The sequence below is a fragment of the Sebastes fasciatus genome, chromosome 23 (genome assembly GCF_043250625.1).
Source record: "Sebastes fasciatus isolate fSebFas1 chromosome 23, fSebFas1.pri, whole genome shotgun sequence".
Lineage (NCBI taxonomy): Eukaryota > Metazoa > Chordata > Actinopteri > Perciformes > Sebastidae > Sebastes > Sebastes fasciatus.
Window position 1 is genome coordinate 6,085,183 of NC_133817.1, and position 20,607 is coordinate 6,105,789.

The 20,607-nt window shown below is 41.9% G+C and overlaps 2 protein-coding genes and 1 long non-coding RNA gene across 3 annotated transcripts in view; 1 reads left to right on the plus strand and 2 right to left on the minus strand.

The window, feature by feature from the left end:
• LOC141761865 (uncharacterized) overlaps positions 1–20,607 on the minus strand; it is a 21,361-nt gene continuing 754 nt past the window's right edge. Inside the window, exons 2-3 of the long non-coding RNA XR_012592651.1 lie at positions 20,223–20,505; positions 1–331 (exon numbers count right to left, since the gene is read on the minus strand). This is a non-coding gene — a long non-coding RNA (uncharacterized LOC141761865). The remainder of the gene's footprint in view (positions 332–20,222; positions 20,506–20,607) is intronic.
• Positions 170–4,612, plus strand: LOC141761853 (NXPE family member 3-like). Its single transcript, XM_074625490.1, has 6 exons — positions 170–702; positions 1,161–1,592; positions 2,325–2,617; positions 3,309–3,379; positions 3,714–3,917; positions 4,007–4,612. The coding sequence occupies exons 1-6, from the start codon at positions 601–603 to the stop codon at positions 4,558–4,560; spliced, it is 1,656 nt and encodes a 551-aa protein (XP_074481591.1). The 5' UTR covers positions 170–600; the 3' UTR covers positions 4,561–4,612.
• On the minus strand, positions 7,317–17,541 carry LOC141762337 (NXPE family member 3-like). The gene is made up of 7 exons (XM_074626422.1): positions 17,515–17,541; positions 12,018–12,131; positions 11,134–11,565; positions 10,207–10,499; positions 9,635–9,705; positions 9,107–9,310; positions 7,317–9,023 (listed from the first exon to the last, which is right to left on the minus strand). Exons 1-7 carry the CDS (start codon positions 17,539–17,541, stop codon positions 8,470–8,472), a joined length of 1,695 nt encoding a protein of 564 aa, XP_074482523.1. The 3' UTR covers positions 7,317–8,469.

A 20,607-nucleotide genomic window follows, 5' to 3' on the forward strand; every position in this document is an offset into this window, starting at 1 on the left:
GTTTTATGGTGACAAAGTTGAACATGTGAGGCCCTGAGATTATTTAAAGGTACAGTGTTAACTGCAGATATGAAAATTGCCATTACAGGAATCAATTGTTTTGTTTTTTTTTTGCTAAATGCAGTACCTGTGAGGGTTAGGGTTTTATATTTTCAAATTTGTTTGTGTGTTGTATGATGACCCTGATGAAGGCAATAAGCTGAAACATGTTGGTCTAACAATACAGGTGATCTGCATACTACTGGAGTTGCTGGAGTTTTACCTCTTCAGACTCCCATCTCCATGCACCTTGGAAGTAGGTGAAGTTGTGCTGGAAATCCCTTCTCTGCTTCTGTAATGAAAATGAAAACAGATATTTGTGCAACTTGTTGTTAGGGTAACTTTGCAGCGTGTGGTGTCAGGTTGTCAAAGACAGCACAATCCAAATGTATTTGAATTTACTTCTTTACATGACGTGGCAAAGGGTGCGTGACAGAGGGAATTTCAAGTTTTTAGCAGTAACCCCTATGTTTTTTGTTTTTATTTTTTAATAATTCTCTTCTTTAATCCAGTACCAGAGGGAGTGGTCACAGCCTGCTGCAGCCATAGATCAAGACTATCATGAAGGCCAGAGCTTGTATAAGAAAGGAGTACGGAGTCATCTTCCTCTCTCTGGCTGTCTTTGTCTCGATCTATGTGCTACGTAACATGGATGTTCTGGAGGTGAGAACTTGGTTTTAGAGGGTCTGCTTGAAGGGTGGACCCTGTTGGAAATGTTTAATATTAGTCAGGTTTCAGGATATTTTCAAATGCAATGTGGCTCAGCAACAGTAATGTTATTTCATTGCAAATGAATGCAGTTCAATGGTATTTACCCTCTCATTGCTGCACCTTGACCTGGTGACAGCAGCAGCTCCTCTAGCTAGAGAGCAGTGAACAACACTTTGAAAACCTTGATCATTTGAATTTGATTTTGTGCAATTGAGTAAGGGCCACAGGGGAAGTTGAGAAAGGTAGAAATTCCTGCAGCTAACAGATCAACAGTTCTTATCAACCCCCCCAAAGTTAATTTGAGCTTTGGGATGGGAAATAGCTTCCTTCTTGGCCCCTTTTGCTTTATTTGGTTAATTTGCTTTCAGTGCGTTTGTCTGATGCATGTTTGTCACCTTCTCTCTCTCCAGTTTCCGCATAAAGTGAACTCCACCATCATCGTCCCAAGAGTTTTCACTGACCCTGACAAGCATCGCCACTTCTGCACCTTCCAGCCACTGTCCCGTGAGGAGGCTCTGGAGGAACGCTTCCTACGAGACTCCATTGCTTGGCCTGAAACTCCACTTGTCTCTTTGGAGCACACCAGCGATCCAGCTCACAGCAACTTCACCATTCTCCCAGCGAGGGGAGGAGGACAGTGGCACGTAGGGGATCAGCTGGAGGTTATGATACAGATGTCTGACTTCAAGGGCCGTCCCAGGAAGTCTGGGGGGGACTTCTTACTCGCCAAGCTGCACAACCGGAAGCTTGGTGCAGGTGTGGTTGGGCAAGTAGTGGATCATCTCAATGGGAGTTACTCTGCTGTGTTCTCTTTACTCTGGGATGGAGACGCGCAGGTTGAGGTAATGCTAAAAACTATCATGTTAAATGTGATTGTACTGTAGGTATTTTTAATCCTTTGATTGTTCGCGAAGCCCCGTCCCCCTTAGATACTGTTGCTACGCCTGTTAACTTTCACTTCTCGCACGGCACATGCCGTTTGTAATGATAACGGTCATGTCTAGAAAGGAGCCCGCAAACTGAGAAATCTGATCTGAGAGCTGCAAAAACTTGCAGAAACTCTTGCGAGATTTGTTGCCAATGACCAATCCTAATCTTAACTATTCAACATCAATGTCTAACTTTACCCATTCGAGGTCAATGCCTAACTTTACCCATTCGAGGTCAATGCCGAACTTTACCCATTCGAGGTCAATGCCGAACTTTACCCATTCGAGGTCAATGCCGAACTATACCCATTCGAGGTCAATGCCTAACTTTACCCATTCGAGGTCAATGCCTAACTTTACCAGTTTGTGAAATGTGAAATGACCTGTGATTGGCCAAAGTCTCCCATCACGGGCTAGAATTTCTAAAGCCTGAAAACAGAGCCATGAGGAGGTGCAGAAGTCTAGTTTTCTCTCGGAATACAATTGAATTACAATTTGCTGAAAGGTTATTATGGAATCTTTGCCCAATGATGCCAAAAATATTCTGCCTACTGCCACTTTAATACATTCATTTGTTGCACTTTACCTCTTTTGTTTTTGGTTTTGGAAAGGCTGTGTGAAAACTCTGGTTCTCTATCCAATCAGGTGACGCTGATTCACCCCGTTGAGGCTATCCCAGTGCTGAACAGGCTGAACAGCGAACAGCCCGACAGGATTTACTTCAAGAGCCTCTTCCGCTCAGGCTCAGTCTCTGAATCTTCCATCTGTAACGTCTGCCTACGTCCAACCCAGCCTCTGTGCAACTACACTGACGTCCGTACAGGCGAGCCTTGGTTCTGCTACAAGCCAAAGAGCCTGAGCTGTGATGCCAGGGTCGACCACGCCATGGGATCATACAAACAAAACATCAAGGCCGAGGAGGAGAAGCTCTTTCGAAGGTGAGGGAGCAGAGAGACAGGACTGGCATTTTGTGTGACCTCAAATAAATACTTCCATCCGGTCTATGTTTCTCCTGGGTGGGAAGTTTCAGAAGTTTGTAGATGCAGGCAATTAAGATTGAAAAAAAGATGTTTAAAGATAATACAGATCAAACTAATCAGTCTGAATCATACCAGTTGACTTTCATTAAGGACATTGGATAGTATTTGCTGTGATTCGTTTATTTTTTATTGTAAATTAATTAATAATTTATATAGCGCCTTTAAAGAAACCCAAGGACGCTTAACATAGACATAAATAGACACAACAAACGGAACATAACAGTAGCTAACTTTTGAAGCCATAAATCTCCTCTATTATGTCTTTTTTAGGACATTACACATTACTATTACCGGTTTGTTTTACCGTCTATGAGGGACACAGGATTGTTTTCCCCCAAAAGGGGGCGTGGTCTGGATGACGTATTACCGGTCTGATGTGTGAAAATATGAATTAGTGCAGCTTTAACTCACAAAAATTGATTTTTAGAGGTCAAGATTTGTATAATGTTGAATGAACTTTCAAGCAATTGTTTTCCATTTTAGTGTTCGATCTTTGTAGTTTTAACTTCATTGAATGATTCCAAATGTTTGTCCTCCTTTCTTATATTTATGTTGTAAGAGATATTTTATTGTGTGTGCTTTTCTTCAGCGGTGTTAACTTGAAAGTCTACATGCGGTCTTCAGGACCTGCCAGTGTCACCGTGTTGCCACAAAAGGAAGGTAAAGCATGATTCTTCTTACTGCCTACGATAATAATTCAAAACTGAATGTGCTACAGACAATGAAAGTAAAACAGGCTGAAAAAAACATGGAAAAAAACATACTACTTTCTTCTGGCATTCTCCTGCAGAGACATGTATTCAGCCCAGTTTGAGAAGAGCGCTGGTAGCATGGAGCACTAGGCTAAAAGTTCATGAACGTGGCACCAGCTGTTAGCCGTGTATCTAGTCCCTCAGGACTAAGGATAGGCCATAAGATGTTCATACAGTCACTTTATATCTTGGTTTTGTCTTTTCATGTGATAACCCACCCTTATCCTTCAACTTCCTCTCAGCTCAACCAAAGGTGCAGAGCAGCAGTGTGACATCTGGTCCTTCTGGTTTTTACTACCAGGATGTGTGGCGAGCACTAGATGGCACCACAGTTCATCAATTCAACACTTCTGCCATGATTCAGTGTCTGAAAGGAAAGGTGGTCCACATGTATGGAGACTCCACCGTCAGGCAGCTGTTTGAATTCCTCAACGCAGCTCTACCAGGTAGCTGATCCACAGGGATTTCTGGGAAGAGTTTGATTTTGTTCCCACTGAAGCTCATTCTGTTCCTCTGTCCTCTGTAATACTTTTAGATCTGAAGGAGTTTGACCTGCACAGCCCGAAGAAAGCCGGACCTTACATCTCCTTGGACTATGCAAACAATGTCTTGTTGATGTCCCGCTTCCACGGCCCTCCTATCCGTATTGTCGTCGTCTCAACCAGCCAGCTCCGGTACATTGCCAATGAAATAGATGGCTTAATTGGAGGCACCAACACTGTCGTATTTTTTGGCATCTGGGCTCACTTCGGCACTTTCCCGATGGAGATCTACATCCGGAGGCTGCAGAGCATCCGCAGGGCGGTGGTGCGGCTGCTGGACAGGGCTCCAGGCACGCTGGTCGTCATCCGAACCGGGAACCCCAAAGCTCTGTCGCTTTCTATCTCGCTAACCAACAGCGACTGGCACTCGTGGCAGTGTAACAAGGTGCTCAGAGCCGTGTTCAAAGGACTGAATGTTCATCTGATCGATGCCTGGGAGATGACCCTGGCCCACCACCTGCCGCACGACCTTCACCCAGCACCTCCTATTATTAAGAATATGGTTAACGTTCTCTTGTCCTACATGTGCCCTCAAAAGGGTGTATAGATGTGTGTTTGTTTGGGAGGGGGAGTGGGGATTAAAGCACATGCTGAGTTTACTTGTTATCTCTGTGTTTCTATCAAGTCCTGTTTTTTTCGTTCGGCAACCCATGCACCGACTAGACTGACTACAATTTTTCTAATCAATTTTTAATCAGGGATTGTTGAGTGAGCACAAAAGAAACAGAACTGGTTGGAGTTGGACATTGTAAACTGATAAATGTCACTGCATGGCTTTTTCTATGGTGTTCCTCAGGGTCTTGGTGTCTTAATGTGGTATTTTGGAGGGTTTATTGATCTTTTTTTTTTTTTTATCAATTCTCGAGTGCTAAAATGTTTTTTAAATTTAGCACCAAATCTGTGTAACTTATAAGACATAATAGATCACTGGAATGGACATCATATACTTCTATCATAATGTTCTAAGCTCTGTAAAGGACAGAGGGTGTCGTATCTTGTACAGATTGTAAAGCCCCCTGAGGCAAATTTGTGATTTGTAATTTTGGGCTATACAAATAAAATTGACTTGACTCTTACACACTTTTACAAGTTATTTTAATTAATTCATGTTTATTTCTGATTTATGACCAGATCAATTTCACACAGCTGCATCTCAAATTAATCTTCATGTTCCCAGCTTTCAGATGATGTACACCACTTCTATGTGACATCTACTGCTGACCTGCTATCTCCCTCTAAAGACCCCCTGTAACCGCCTAAAAAAAAGGGTCTATTGTGGGTCCCAGAGGATTAATATTAAGGTGACGGGGTCAGTGTATCTTTTGGTCATTCGATTTCCCTTTTACAAACGGATATTAAAAAAATAAAATTTGTGCTTATTTGTTTTTCTTTTTAAAATACAAAGATTAATATTGAAATAAAGACGTTTTTTTCTTTATCGGGGTCAAAAAGGGATGAACTAAATTTAAAAAACGGGTTGATTTTCATTTTCTATTTCTAAAAACAAAAAAATAAAAATCACCAGAAGACAGATCATGAAAAAACGCAAAAACAGCCGTTTTCTCGTTTTTGGTTTCTGAATCAAAAAACGAAAAACGAATTTAAGCACAGTATCGGGGTAACGGTAGAAGATAAATAGGCTAAATAAACACACAAATAAATACACAAATAAATACATAAATAGATATTTTTTCTTTTGTTCTTTCATTAACACATGAATGTCTTTTATAAAAAAAGTGTGTGATAAATTACAGGGAGCGTCTCTACAGATGTTATACAGAACTCTCCCGTAATTGACACTTTTCTCTCTCACACTCTTACTATGGGCTGTTTCTTTGTCTGCAGGTTAGAAGCACTATGTGGCTACTCCTTTCAACACACCTGACACTTCCACCTGATCCCTTGCACTCATCTAGGAAGGCTGTAGTCTAGTAGCTGTAGTTCTGATTTCACCCAGTAGAGTGAACCATAGGACCAGTAGCCTATTTCATGCTCCCATGCTCCAGACGGGAGTCCAGTTACAGCCAGATACATAGAAAGGATGATAGAAGGCTACTGTATCTTATTTGAATAAGATTATTTAACAGTTAATAAGCAGTGAATATGTTCACAATGCTCTATGATCTAGCTCTCAAAAGACATAAAGGTACACAATCCTTTTGTTATTTCTCCAGGCATGGGCAATGCAGAGCCTGGCAAATTCCCATTAAGATAATGTATTGTATTTTTTAAAATTATATTTTGTGATGTACTATTTAGTTGTGCAGGATGAATTAAAAGCCTAATTAGTTACATGTGGAAATTGCCTTTGTAGTCCTTTCCAGCAGAGGTCCCCACCTCACAGTCTCAGAGTAGTGCCTCTGTGCATGTCTCCTACTATCACCTGTGCTTGATCATGAGCTGTGCATGTGCCATCAGTGTGCCTGCACTGAGTAGGCCCCCAAATACAGCACTGAGGGAGAAATACAGATGAGGAGAAGACGGCTGGACTTCACCTGCTATGATTGATGCCTAATGGACATTTCTGTTCATGTGTTCGTCCATGGAAAATATACAGAAACTGTGATGGACCTTGCATTTAACAATTTAATTTCTCATCAGGCTCATTTCACACAACAATGTTTTGTATGCTTTGATCTGCATCAAGATAAACAGCCTTAACTCTACACTTGGACTCTGCATCTCTCTGTTTCTACACTCTCACCTGAGTCCATCACCTTCAGTTACACAGCAGCACCGTGCTTCTTTTTCTCTCATACACAGCACCGTCCTCATATGCGCTCTTACTTTGTAAATGGCAACTTCCGGTCGCAAAATATGAAAAAATGAGGCGTTTTTTCATAATCTGTCTTCTAGTGATTTTTATTTTTTTTGTTTTTAGAAGTAGAAATGAAAATCAACCCGTTTTTTAAATTTAGTTCATCCCTTTTTGACCCCGATAAAGAAAAATAAAGTCTTTATTTCAATATTCATTTTTGTATTTTAAAATGAAAATCAAATAACCACAATTGTTTTGTTTTTTAATATCCGTTTGTAAAAGGAAAATCGAATGAACAAAAGATACACTGACCCCGTCACCTTCATTAATCCTCTGTGACCCACAATAGACCCTTTTTTTTTAGGGATTTACAGGGGGTCTTTAGAGGGAGATAGCAGGTCAGCAGTAGATGTCACATAGAAGTGGTGTACATCATCTGAAAGCTGGAAACATGAAGATTAATTTGAGATGCAGCTGTGTCAAGTTGTTCTAGTCATAAATCAGAAATAAACATGAATTAATTAAAATAACTTGTTAAAGTGTGCAAGAGTCAAGTCAATTTTATTTGTATAGCCCAAAATTACAAATCACAAATTTGCGTCAGGGGGCTTTACAATCTGTACAAGATACGACACCCTCTGTCCTTTACAGAGCTTAGAACATTATGATAGAAGTATATGATGTCCATTCCCGTGTCCTATTATGTCTTATAAGTTGCACAGATTTGGTGCAAAATTTAAGAATTTTTTAGCACTCGAGAATTGATAAAAAAAAAAATAGATCAATAACCCCTCCAAAATACCACATTAAGACACCAAGACCCAGAGGAACACCACAGAAAAAGACATGATGTGGTTTGGGATCAAAAACTTTTGACATTTGGAGATTTCTGCACCCTTATTGTCAATCTACCTATAGGAAAGCCATCCATCCTCTGAATGCTCTAGGTCTCTAGTTTGTGACTGTAAAGTTTCATGAGGCTGTGATTATCCTAGAAGTCACCACAGATCATTTTATACAGCGAGGTCAAGTTTAAAAAAAATGGTCTCACTACAATGAAAATGTAGGGTGACCATATTTTCAAACCCCCAAACCGGGACACTTAAGTGTACCGCACGTTCATTCGCGCGCATCCACATGCGTTAATATGCATGCACCATCGGCGTTTTCATCAGGATGGCTTACTTGGCACACCTGCGGCGCATTTGAGCTCGGAGTGGGATTAGAAAGAAGGTATTATTATAGGGGGGTGCATTAGAGGCTGGGAGAATCATGACTTATCACATTCACTACTTTCACCCCCTTTAATCACAGAGCTATCCACCTCATGACGCAATGACAGTTTGGGAGTCCTGTAGAGAGTTTCCCTCAGAGGAAACGTATTGTTGTCTGGGCTTACGTACATTATTTTTCAACTTGTTTCGTCTCAAGCTATTATAATTATAATTGTGGAGCTCAGACAACATTTTGGTCAGGATGGAGACACCGTCCGGGTGAAAGACGGATCACCGTATACTATGGGGACTAACATCATCACACATGAATACAATTGGACTCATTGGATCCACAAGATTCTAGTCGGTGTCGGTGCATGGGTTGCCTGAATGAAAAAAAACAGGACTTGATAGAAACACAGAGATAACAAGTAAACTCAGCATGTGCTTTAATCCCCACTCCCCCTCCCAAACAAACACACATCTATACACCCTTTTGAGGGCACATGTAGGACAAGAGAACGTTAACCATATTCTTAATAATAGGAGGTGCTGGGTGAAGGTCGTGTGGCAGGTGGTGGGCCAGGGTCATCTCCCAGGCATCGATCAGATGAACATTCAGTCCTTTGAACACGGCTCTGAGCACCTTGTTACACTGCCACGAGTGCCAGTCGCTGTTGGTTAGCGAGATAAAAAGCGACAGAGCTTTTGGGTTCCCGGTTCGGATGACGACCAGTGTGCCTGGAGCCCTGTCCAGCAGCCGCACCACCGCCCTGCGGATGCACTGCAGCCTCCGGATGTAGATCTCCATCGGGAAAGTGCCGAAGTGAGCCCAGATGCCAAAAAATACGACAGTGTTGGTGCCTCCGATTAAGCCATCTATTTCATTGGCAATGTACCGAAGCTCGCTGGTTGAGACGACGACAATACGGATAGGAGGGCCGTGGAAGCGGGACGTCAACAAGATGTTGTTTGCATAGTCCAAGGAGATGTAAGGTCCGGCTCTCTTCGGGCTGTGCAGGTCAAACTCCTTCAGATCTAAAAGTATTACAGAGGGAACAGAATGAGCTTCAGTGGGAACAAAATCAAACTCTTCCCAGAAATCCCTGTGGATCAGCTACCTGGTAGAGCTGTGTTGAGGAATTCAAACAGCTGCCTGACAGTGGAGTCTCCATTCATGTGGACCACCTTTCCTTTCAGACATTGAATCATGGCAGAAGTGTTGAATTGATGAACTGTGGTGCCATCTAGTGCTCGCCACACACCCTGGTAGTAATAACCAGAAGGAGCAGATGTCACACTGCTGCTCTGCACCTTTGGTTGAGCTGGGAGGAAGTTGAAGGATAAGGGTGGGTTATCACATAAAAAGACCAAAACCAAGATATAAAGTGACTGTATGAACATCTTATGGCCTATCCTTACTCCTGAAAGACCAGATACACGGCTAACAGCTGGTGCCACGTTCATGAACTTTTAGCCTAGTGCTCCATGCTACCAGCGCTCTTCTCAAACTGGGCTGAATACATGTCTCTACAGGAGAATGCCAGAAGAAAGTAGTATGTTTTTTTCCTGCCTGTTTTACTTGCATTGTCTGTAGCACATTCAGTTTTAAATGATAATCGTAGGCAGTAAGAAAAATCATGCTTTACCTTCCTTTTGTGGCAACACGGTGACACTGGCAGGTCCTGAAGACCGCATGTAGACTTTCAAGTTAACACCGCTGAAGAAAAGCACACACAATAAAATATCTCTTACAACATAAAGATAAGAAAGGAGGACAAACATTTGGAATCATTCAATGAAGTTAAAAACCAGAAAGATCGAACACTAAAATGGAAAACAATTGCTTGAAAGTTCATTCAACATTACACAAATCTTGACCTCTAAAAATAAATTTTTGTGAGTTAAAGCTGCACTAATTCATATTTTCACACATCAGACCAGTAATACGTCATCCAGACCACGCCCCCTTTTGGGGGAAAACAATCCCGTGTCCCTCATAGACAGTAAAACAAACTGGTAATAGTAATGTGTAATGTCCTAAAAAAGATATAATAGAGGAGCTTTATGGCTCCAAAAGTTAGCTACTGTTATGTTCCGTTTGTTGTTTCTATTTATGTCTGTGTTAAGCGTCCTTGGGTTTCTTGAAAGGCGCTATATAAATTATTATTAATTAATTTACAATAAACAAAATACCAGTCCTGTCTCTCTGCTCCCTCACCTTTGAAAGAGCTTCTCCTCCTCGGCCTTGATGTTTTGTTTGTATGATCCCATGGCGTGGTCGACCCTGGCATCACAGCTCAGGTTCTTTGGCTTGTAGCAGAACCAAGGCTCGCCTGTACGGACGTCAGTGTAGTTGCACAGAGGCTGGGTTGGACGTAGGCAGACGTTACAGATGGAAGTTTCAGAGACTGAGCCTGAGCGGAAGAGGCTCTTGAAGTAAATCCTGTCGGGCTGTTCGCTGTTCAGCCTGTTCAGCACTGGGATAGCCTCAACGGGGTGAATCAGCGTCACCTGATTGGATAGAGAACCAGAGTTTTCACAAAGCCTTTCCAAAACCAAAAACAAAAGAGGTAAAGTGCAACAAATTAATGTATTAAAGTGGCAGTAGGCAGAATATTTTTGGCATCATTGGGCAAAGATTCCATAATAACCTTTCAGCAAATTGTAATTCAATTGTATTCCGAGAGAAAACTAGACTTCTGCACCTCCTCATGGCTCTGTTTTCAGGCTTTAGAAATTCTAGCCCGTGATGGGAGACTTTGGCCAATCACGGGTCATTTCACATTTCACAAACTGGTAAAGTTAGGCATTGACCTTGAATGGGTAAAGTTAGGGATTGACCTCGAATTGATTTTTATTAGTTAAGGTTAGACATTGATGTTGAATAGTTAAGGTTAGGATTGGTCATCGGCAGCGAGTCTCGCAAGAGTTTTTGCAAGTTTTTGCAGCTCTCAGATCAGATTTCTCAGTTTGCAGGCTCCTTTCTAGACATGACCGTTATCATTACAAACGGCATGTGATGTGCGAGAATTAAAGTTAACAGCCGTAGCAACAGTTTCTAAGGGGAGCGGGGCTTCGCGAACAATCAGAAGATTACAAATACCTACAGTATAATCACATTTAACATGATAGTTTTTAGCATTACCTCAACCTGCGCGCCTCCATCCCAGAGTAAAGAGAACACAGCAGAGTAACTCCCATTGAGATGATCCACTACTTGCCCAACCACACCTGCACCAAGCTTCCGGTTGTGCAGCTTGGCGAGTAAGAAGTCCCCCCCAGACTTCCTGGGACGGCCCTTGAAGTCAGACATCTGTATCATAACCTCCAGCTGATCCCCTACGTGCCACTGTCCTCCTCCCCTCACTGGGAGAATGGTGAAGTTGCTGTGAGCTGGATCGCTGGTGTGCTCCAAAGAGACAAGTGGAGTTTCAGGCCAAGCAATGGAGTCTCGTAGGAAGCGTTCCTCCAGAGCCTCCTCACGGGACAGTGGCTGGAAGGTGCAGAAGTGGCGATGCTTGTCAGGGTCAGTGAAAACTCTTGGGACGATGATGGTGGAGTTCACTTTATGCGGAAACTGGAGAGAGAGAAGGTGACAAACATGCATCAGACAAACGCACTGAAAGCAAATTAACCATATAAAGCAAAAGGGGCCAAGAAGGAAGATTTTTCCCATCCCAAAGCTCAAATTAACTTTGGGGGGGTTGATAAGAACTGTTGATCTGTTAGCTGCAGGAATTTCTACCTTTCTCAACTTCCCCTGTGGCCCTTACTCAATTGCACAAAATCAAATGGTCAAGGTTTTCAAAGTGTTGTTCACTGCTCTCTAGCTAGAGGAGCTGCTGCTGTCACCAGGTCAAGGTGCAACATTGAGAGGGTAAATACCATTGAACTGCATTGATTTGCAATGAAAGAACATTACTGTTGCTGAGCCACATTGCATTTGAAAATATCCTGAAACCTGACTAATATTAAACATTTCAAACAGGGTCCACCCTTCAAGCAGACCCTCTAAAACCAAGTTCTCACCTCCAGAACATCCATGTTACGTAGCACATAGATCGAGACAAAGAGAGCCAGAAAGAGGAAGATGACTCCGTACTCCTTTCTTATACAAGCTCTGGCCTTCATGATAGTCTTGATCTATGGCTGCAGCAGGTTGTGACCACTTCCTCTGGTACTGGATTAAAGAAGAGAATTATTAAAAAATAAAAACAAAAAACATAGGGGTTACTGCTAAAAACTTGAAATTCCTTTGATTAATCAACCATCAACCAAAGAAAGCAGCTTCCTCTCTTGCAGTTGACCATGATTCAATCTATCCCGCACCCTTTGCCACGTCATGTAAAGAAGTAAATTCAAATACATTTGGATTGTGCTGTTTTTGACAACCTGACACCACACACTGCAAAGTTACCCTAATAACAAGTTGCACAACTATCTGTTTTCATGTTCATTACAGAAGCAGAGAAGGGATTTCCAGCACAACTTCACCTACTTCCAAGGTGCATGGAGATGGGAGTCTAAAGAAGTAAAACTCCAGCAACTCCAGTAGTATGCAGATCACCTGTATTGTTAGACCAACATGTTTCAGCGTGTGGCCTTCATCAGGGTCATCATACAATACACAAACAAATTTGAAAATATAAAAGACTACCAATCATATACATCCACTCCCATGTCAGCCAATGAGGCTCACATAGATGGGCTGGATAGATGGTCATGTGGCTTTCGGCCAATCACATTCCCAAACTGGCAGAGAGGTAAGGGGAGTGCCCAATAAAAGACATGGGTGATATCATATTTGGTCCTCATGCACTAGAGAGGTGCATTAAGAGACAGCACTCAGACTTGTGCAGAAGAGGTCTTAACCCAGTGGGCCTATTTAGTGTGGCATCCTTTGAAAACAAACAAAAAAACTATAAAAGCTAAGAATATGATTAAAAAATAAATGTTTATATATTATTTAGATTAGGGCTGTCAATCAATAAAAATATTTAATTGCGATTAATCGCATGAATGTCCATAGTTAATCACGATTAATCACATTATTTCATCTGTTCAAAATGTACCTTAAAGGGAGATTTTTAGTCAAGTATTTAATACTCTTATCAACATGGGAGTGTGCATATATATTAATGCAAATGTATGTACAGTATATATTTATTATTGGAAATCAATTAACAACACAAAACAATGACAGATATTGTCCAGATCCCTCACAGGTACTGCATTTAGCATAAAAAAAACACACCAGTTGATTCCTTAGGTTATCTAGTTTGATACCAGTATCGTCACTCTAGCTTTAAAACTGAGCCCACTCATACTCATAAAACACTGCTACATAACAAAAAATGAAACAAGTCACTACAACAATCTGTCAACACCATTACCACCCAGCTTATGTCTGTCACCGCCAAAATGAAAACTATGAAGGAAACAATTCTGGACTTACAAAGACGCAGTATGAAGGACACTCTAGTTTTCTAGTTTTACTTTCCATAGATGGACAGTTGTACCAGTGATAAGGACATAACCCCCTGGCTCTTCTAGACACCCCCTCATCTCTCTCTCTCTCTCTCTCTCTCTCTCTCTCTCTCTCTCTCTCTCTGAACATTACAAACAAAAACATCAGGTTAAACAACAAAGCAGTCAGCTCAAGGGAACGAACTATGGACTCAATGATCAATATCCACAAATTATACTTAGATGGAGAGTTGTACCGGGATAAGGACATGAACTCCTGGCTCTTCTAGAAACACCCCCCCCCCCCCCCCCCCCTCCCCCAATCTCCCTCTGTCTCTCGTACACCGCTACACACACACACACAAACACTCCTATGTCAAAATTAAGGTTTAAGGTTTAGACCATAACAACCCTTTCAATATGTCATCAGAACCTGGAATATCCGTGGAATTGGTACACAGCCAAAACAAATAAAAGTTCTGAATCATCTGGCCAAACTACAAGCAGATATATTTATTTAATACAAGAAACACATCTCTCAGATTCAGACTACAATAAATTTAAATAATCACAATTCATTCACTTATTCTCAGCTTACTACAACACAAAACAACGAGGGGTATGTATCTTAATAAACAAAAAAAGTCTCATTTGTCCGTAACACCACCATCACAAATAAATAACATTTTCGTAATTTTTATCGCTTATCTTTATTCATTGGAAAAGGATCCAATTCAAGAAGATATCAACTAATTTCTGAACAGCATTGACCTACCACAACCTAGTAAAAATCAAACCAACACACTGGACTCACCAATAACACCGGACAAACTTGCTTCCCTGTGTGAGTGAAAAATACCATGTCCTTTGGAATGTGTACGTAGCAACAAGTTATCATTTGTTTACTCAGATAAATCGGAATGTTCCGGGAGAGCACAGACTGTCCTAATGTGTAGTTACATTTCTTATCCCCCTCGCACCTGCACTCTGCTAAAACTATCATAAGTAACTCCCTTGTATGAATAGAAAATGCTTTCCCACACACAAGCACGGTGGAAGGTGTGGGCCACCAGGGGGGGAGGCTAAATCAGAGTGACCAGAGACTTTTTATTAAGTCATTTCTCAATCATTTTGGGGGCCCGTCCGGGATCCTTAAATACCCGTTTCTCTTCACCAACAGAGACTCATCTGACACCGTGCACGGGGGAGTCCGGGACTCCTGACTGAAAGACCTCCTCCCCGGCGAAGTAAATTCGACAGTTTGGATTATTTAGAGGCTAGTGAGAGTTGGTGGAGACACACAGGGTGACAGGATCTCGACTGAATACGGGCATAGGAGAAGACTCCTAGACAACTGAATCAGGTTGGTCAATTTTAGTTCTGAAACAATACTGTAAAAGTCCCGGGGGATTTGTGATTACTGTTCTGGGGACAGTTTAATTTTAACCAAAGGGTTAAAGTGTGACAGATCTGTGTGAAGTCCTGGGGGCTTGTAATAACTGTTCTGGGAATAATTTAATTTGAACCGGAGGTTAAAATGGGAAAGGGTGGAAGCAAGATGCCCGCTAAGGGACCCGCTTCTCAGATGGAAAATGTTTACGGGCCCTGGGTCCTAAAACATTTAAAACAATGGAATCAATGGGGATTCCCTGTTAATGGAAGTCTACAGAAACAAGACTTAACTGATCTTAAAGAAAAAAATTTAAGAGAAGGCGGGTGGTAAAGAAAGTAAATAAAAAAATATGGGATTAAGGAATGGAAAATGTCACGGACACTAAAGAAGTAATGGCCGGTGTAAAACATCCAAGAGACATTGGGGGACCCGAATTTGTCAGAGATGTGACATCCTTGGTCCAACAGTACCGACCAACCAGCCCCGAGCTCCTTCAACTTCTCCAGTACAAAGTGGGACTGGAAATGGGAGAGGTCCAGGGTAACTTTAACCCCCTAAATGCCGATGGGACACATTGTATGTTTGACTGGACTAATGGCAGTGAATACAGAGTGGCAGTGGAGGCCCTGTTGGGCCGTGTGTCAACACCACCGCAGGCTGTTCCCCATCTCTCAGCACTATTCAGGCATGAATTTGCCTGCCGGACAGGTCTTTGGAGGAACCGGTGATACACCTTTTGAACAACAATACAAGCACCTGTATGTCAAAGGACTGAGAGAAGATGTACAAAGACTGATGACAACCGTATGCATCACATGGGACAACTGCAGGTTTGCTGTAGTAAAAGAACATTCTGTGCACGCTGAAAGGACACTGAGAGACAGAGAAGAGGAGAGGGCCAGGAGGGAGGACAAGGACAAAAAGAAGAAAAACATCGGAGAACTCTTGATGTATCAGGGGGATGGTGGCAGAGGCCGAGGTGGACACTGCAACAAGTGACTACATTCTCACCCAAACTGAGTTAAAACTCCAGAACCTTTAAGCAAGGCTGTAGCTGTAACTGATGAATTGACTGGGAGAGAAGTAAAACAACGTTTTTCTGCTCTCCACATGTTGTTCAGTGCATTTAATGTGCCGAGATTTGATGTGTGCACTGGGCATTTCTGTAAAAGCCTCCCCTGATGGCACTGAGATAGTTAGGGAAGGAGACTGTAACTTTGTACTCCAGGCATTCCTAACTATTATTTTAGATTTGACCTAGTCACACAGGTCACTAAAGATCTCTCAGCATTGTGTGAAGCTAACTTCCCCCCCCCCCCTCCCACGTCTGACAAAAAGAAGGAAGGAAATATGCACTGCACTGTCAAGGTCCAGCTACCCCCATGCAGAAAGATTTTTTAAGACTTCACATGCTCAGGTCAGGATTTCAGACATTTTTTGGGGAAAAGGTTTTCGCACTGGATTAGTTGTATTAAGACCAGAGGAACAAATTCTGTTTGTCCACATGTTTCTCTAGCCAAACCTAAAGACCCCTCTTGGTAACTATGTGGTCCATTTGCAACCATCTGTGCAGAACTCTACGATTGGGAAGCAGTACCCGATACGCCAGGAGTCAGTTATTCAAAGAAAGGGCAAGTTTGCATATGTGTGCATATGACAGGGAGATTGCCTTTGCCTTTGACAAACCTGATGTTGGTTTAATGAATAACACCTAAATCAACGTACAGGCCTTATCAGAGACAACATCCTTTAAAGCCAGAAGGTATAACACAGGTGTTTAAAGCTCTAAAAGAGAAAGGAATAATAATAGCATGTCCTAACTCACCATGTAACACTCCTATTTACCCAGTGAAAAAGGCATCGCCTTCCAGCAGCTGGTGGATGGTCTAGGACGTACAGGGTGTGAATGCTGCAATCCAGCCACGCACACCTGTGGTAGTGGACCGTCTACAATTTTGTTCCACCAACAGACTGCCTAGAAGTGACGCACGCTGTAACCGGTATCCGTCCAGTAGATGACTCCAGTTACAAATGTCCAAAACTCAAGTGAGTAATGTGGCCTGGAAAGTGACTGTCGAAAACATTAATGTTTCACTTCCCCTTCTCCCTGTCATATGCACCAGTTAACAATTTTACATAAACTTCTCTTGTGGTTTCTTGAGACCTCTACACCCAGACAAAAACAATGCATTACTGATCCTCAACCCATTCTGGCTCCGCTTTTCAACAAAATGATAACTAAAATAGAACAAAATTCAAGATTTCCAGCAAACATGAACACAGCCACAATTTCCCTCCCCCTCAAACCCAACAAAGACCCAACCTTGCCGTCAAGTTACCGTCCCATTTCTCTCCTCAACATAGATACAAAAATCATAACAAAGGTACTAACTCACAGAATAGAAAAAAGTCACTCATCCATAATTCACCCAGATCAAACCGGCTTCATCCAACAACACACGTAATTTAATTTAATTCATTATTCATCTTTACAGTAAGCAGGAACCATCATAGCCACCTTGGATGCAGAAAAAGCCTTTGACAGAGTAAACTGGAAATTTCTTTTACTTTTATTTCCCTCATGGGCAGAATAGGTACCGTTAAAATGACAATACTCCCTAAAATAAATGAGCTATTCACAATGATCCCATCCCAACCCACCCCCACCTGGTTTAAATCTCTGGACTCAATCATCTCTCAATTTTACTGGAAAAACAAGACACCAAGAATTAAACTATCCACTCTGCAAAAACCAAAAACACAAGGAGGACTCGAAGCTACCCATTTTTACCATTACTCTCTGGCAAATCAACTGAATCCACCCCAACCAATCAGATAACATATGGTTAGATATAGAGGCAAACAGTTTGTAAAGATATTCAAATCTTAGATTTACCTCGCTAACTCCAAATCCTTCTTCGTAGTACAGGCCTCTGAGCAGGGATTTGTTGTTTCTCTGTTTTCTGTTACTGAAGCAGAGGGCTTAGATGCAAATTGTGACACACCCACCCAGGTAACCACACCTGTGAACCTGGTTGTGAGTTCAGGTTACAGCTATAGGATATACTCCATGCTATATAGTCACACGCAAAGTTTATGCCAGAGGGGTGAATTATTCAGTTTTCTTTCCTGAGATTTAAAGGTAAAATTAGAAGTTTAACATCAAAATGCTGTTGCAGTGTACTTATTATTTTGTTATTTCATTGTTTTAAAGTCACCAGAATTCAGGAAACAAAGTCTCTGAAACTATTTGGAGGTCTCAAGGTTGGCAAGTATGCAAAATAACCACATTTGAAGGTATTTTCTCAAACAGAGCCTTCAACAAAACGGGGTACACACAGCACGAATAGCCGGTGATGGGGCCGGTCTGGGCCAAAATGCCAGGGACGAATTTTTGTCCCAGTCCAGCCCTGACGACGGGCAAAAAAATGTCAGGTGATGGTCCTTTAGCAGTTCCCAGAGGAGGTTCCAGGGTTCTTTAAAGAGTGACTGATTGAGAGATTAGCTTCACTCACTTTGAGGTCGGGCGCAGAGACCTGCAGAGGCAGCAGGTAAAATATCTCCCCCTTTCACTGTTTCTAGGCAACAACAACAGTTGCAACTGTTCTCTTTGGCTGTGCTTTGAAAAGTCAGCGGCAACTGATTCTAACTGATCACAGAGACATACCTGAGGCCTGCACTACGAAGCAGGATTTGGCGTTAGCGAGGTAACTTCAGTGTTAACCCTGGGTTTTCCGTCCTATGAAGGTGGATCACTTCTTACCGGGTGGTACATCGCCATGGTAACTTATGCTGAACACCTTACCTGCTCCGGAGCAGGTTATGTTCCAGATTAGAGATTAACTCTTATGAAAGCACCTCCTACTGACAAATCAGAGCTCGGTGCGGTGATAATCGTATGATAATATTACACACATATGAAGAAGTTTAAGTCATAATACAGACTAAAAACAACACAGTTAAACTGACAAATGCAGGAAGGACAGCTGGCTGTATGTGTGGGTGTTGACCACTTTGAATTATGCTTTCATACTTATTTTTTAACTTCCTCTTGAGTCCGTTTCACATCTCCTGAGAGGAAGGATGCAGCTGAAAGACGGTTAAAATAATCATACATGCCACCAAGTTAGTACTGGGCATGATTACGTGTAATCCAGTCATCCGTTATATATTTAAAAGCTATTTATATCTAGACGAGTATATCTTATTTTTAAGTGTTTCGTTAAATTAATAACTCTGATAATTTATGCATTCACACATCGGGAGTTTTTCTTTTGCCAGCTGTCCTTCCTGCATTTGGCAGCTTCAACTGTGTTACTTTTAGCCTGGATTATGTGTTTAATTTCTTCGTATTTGTCTAATATAGTTTACTCTTTGTAAAATGTGCCGCTCTGCCTGTCTGTCTGCAAATCTGTGGACTTGTCCATGTCTGTGATTGGTCAGATGCTGCAAACACCTCCCTGTTCCTGTGAACGCGCTCATAACCAAAGATGACCTTGCCGAACCAAATGCCGCTGCGCTCGCCTGCGCTCGCCTGCGCCAACCACTGGAAAGACGTGATATAGAAGATGGCTGGACACGAGGAAGAAGACCAGACTGAGAAACCCTGGGTTGATTAACCGAGTTGATAACCACCTTCGTAGGACCGCTTAGCGTGATCTCGTTTGTTCGGGTTAGTGAAGCCAGATAAGGAGAAGATACCCTGGGTATGTTGAACTCACTTCGTAGTACAGGCCTCTGAGCAGGGATATATTGTTTCTCTGTTTGTTGTTACTGAAGCAGAGGGCTGAAATGCAAAATGTGACATACCCACCCAGGTAACCACACCAGGCCTCAATTAGCCGATTAATCAAATGAAAATTAATCTGTAATCAATTCATCATTTAAGTTTTTTTTCAAGCAAACAATTTGATGAAATGTGAGAATTTTTTCTAACATTAAATAAAAATTACATTTGTGGGTTATTTATTATGCCTCTGTTTCATATCTCAGTAAACTGAATATCTTTGAGTTTTGGGCATTTTTCACTGTTTCTGACCAAATAACAGATAATTGAAAATAATAATATTATTAATAATAATTAGCTTAACGTTGGCACCCCCCTGTGGACGTGATAGCACTATCACATCATGAGAGACGTCACTTTTACACTGAAAACACATTTCAAATCAAATATTTCTGATCCAAACAAGTTCTGTGTGTAAACACAAGACATCGTTAATGTATTTCAAATTTTATTTTAAAGGACTGACATCTGCGCCTCTGAGGAAGTCATTCCAAATGATTTTTCAGAATAAAACGACGTGTTTGAGTCCTCATCAGTAAAAGCAAACCGTTGCCGTGGTCAGGTGTTTTTGTCATCGTGTCTGTGGTACCTTCATCATCTGACAGACAGACACACGTCCTGATGATTGGCAGGTGACAGGTCAGAGGTCAGAGGTTAGTTCCCTCCTCGGTCCTGAGCGCTGATGTGCGGCAGGCCGTCATACAGAGGACAGCCCTCCACCAGACTGTTCATCGGGGTCAGAGGGACCCGGGAATCCTCCTCCTCCTCCATGTCTCCCAGGCGACCGTCTCCCAGGCAACCGTCTCCGTCCCGCTCCCTCAGGAACTCCTTAACGATGGAGAGGAGCTTCTTTCTGGACGCCAGAGAGTTTCCTTTAAAGAGACACAAATTCATCTCCTCTTATTACATTATATTATTATATTGTATTGTATTATACTTTTATATTATTATATTTGAATATAGTATATTACATT

Excerpts from the sequence above, each read along its gene's own strand:
- LOC141762337 (XM_074626422.1), bottom strand. The coding sequence starts at position 17,541 with ATGATTGAGTCCAGAGATTTAAACCAG. Across the intron at positions 10,500-11,133 it reads ATGGAGGCGCGCAGGTTGAG|GTGACGCTGATTCACCCCGT; the intron begins GTAATGCTAAAA and ends CTATCCAATCAG. Across the intron at positions 9,706-10,206 it reads GAGGAGAAGCTCTTTCAAAG|CGGTGTTAACTTGAAAGTCT; the intron begins GTGAGGGAGCAG and ends GCTTTTCTTCAG.
- LOC141761853 (XM_074625490.1), top strand. The coding sequence starts at position 601 with ATGAAGGCCAGAGCTTGTATAAGAAAGGAGTACGGAGTCATCTTCCTC. Across the intron at positions 3,380-3,713 it reads CGTGTTGCCACAAAAGGAAG|CTCAACCAAAGGTGCAGAGC; the intron begins GTAAAGCATGAT and ends ACTTCCTCTCAG. Across the intron at positions 3,918-4,006 it reads CCTCAACGCAGCTCTACCAG|ATCTGAAGGAGTTTGACCTG; the intron begins GTAGCTGATCCA and ends TAATACTTTTAG.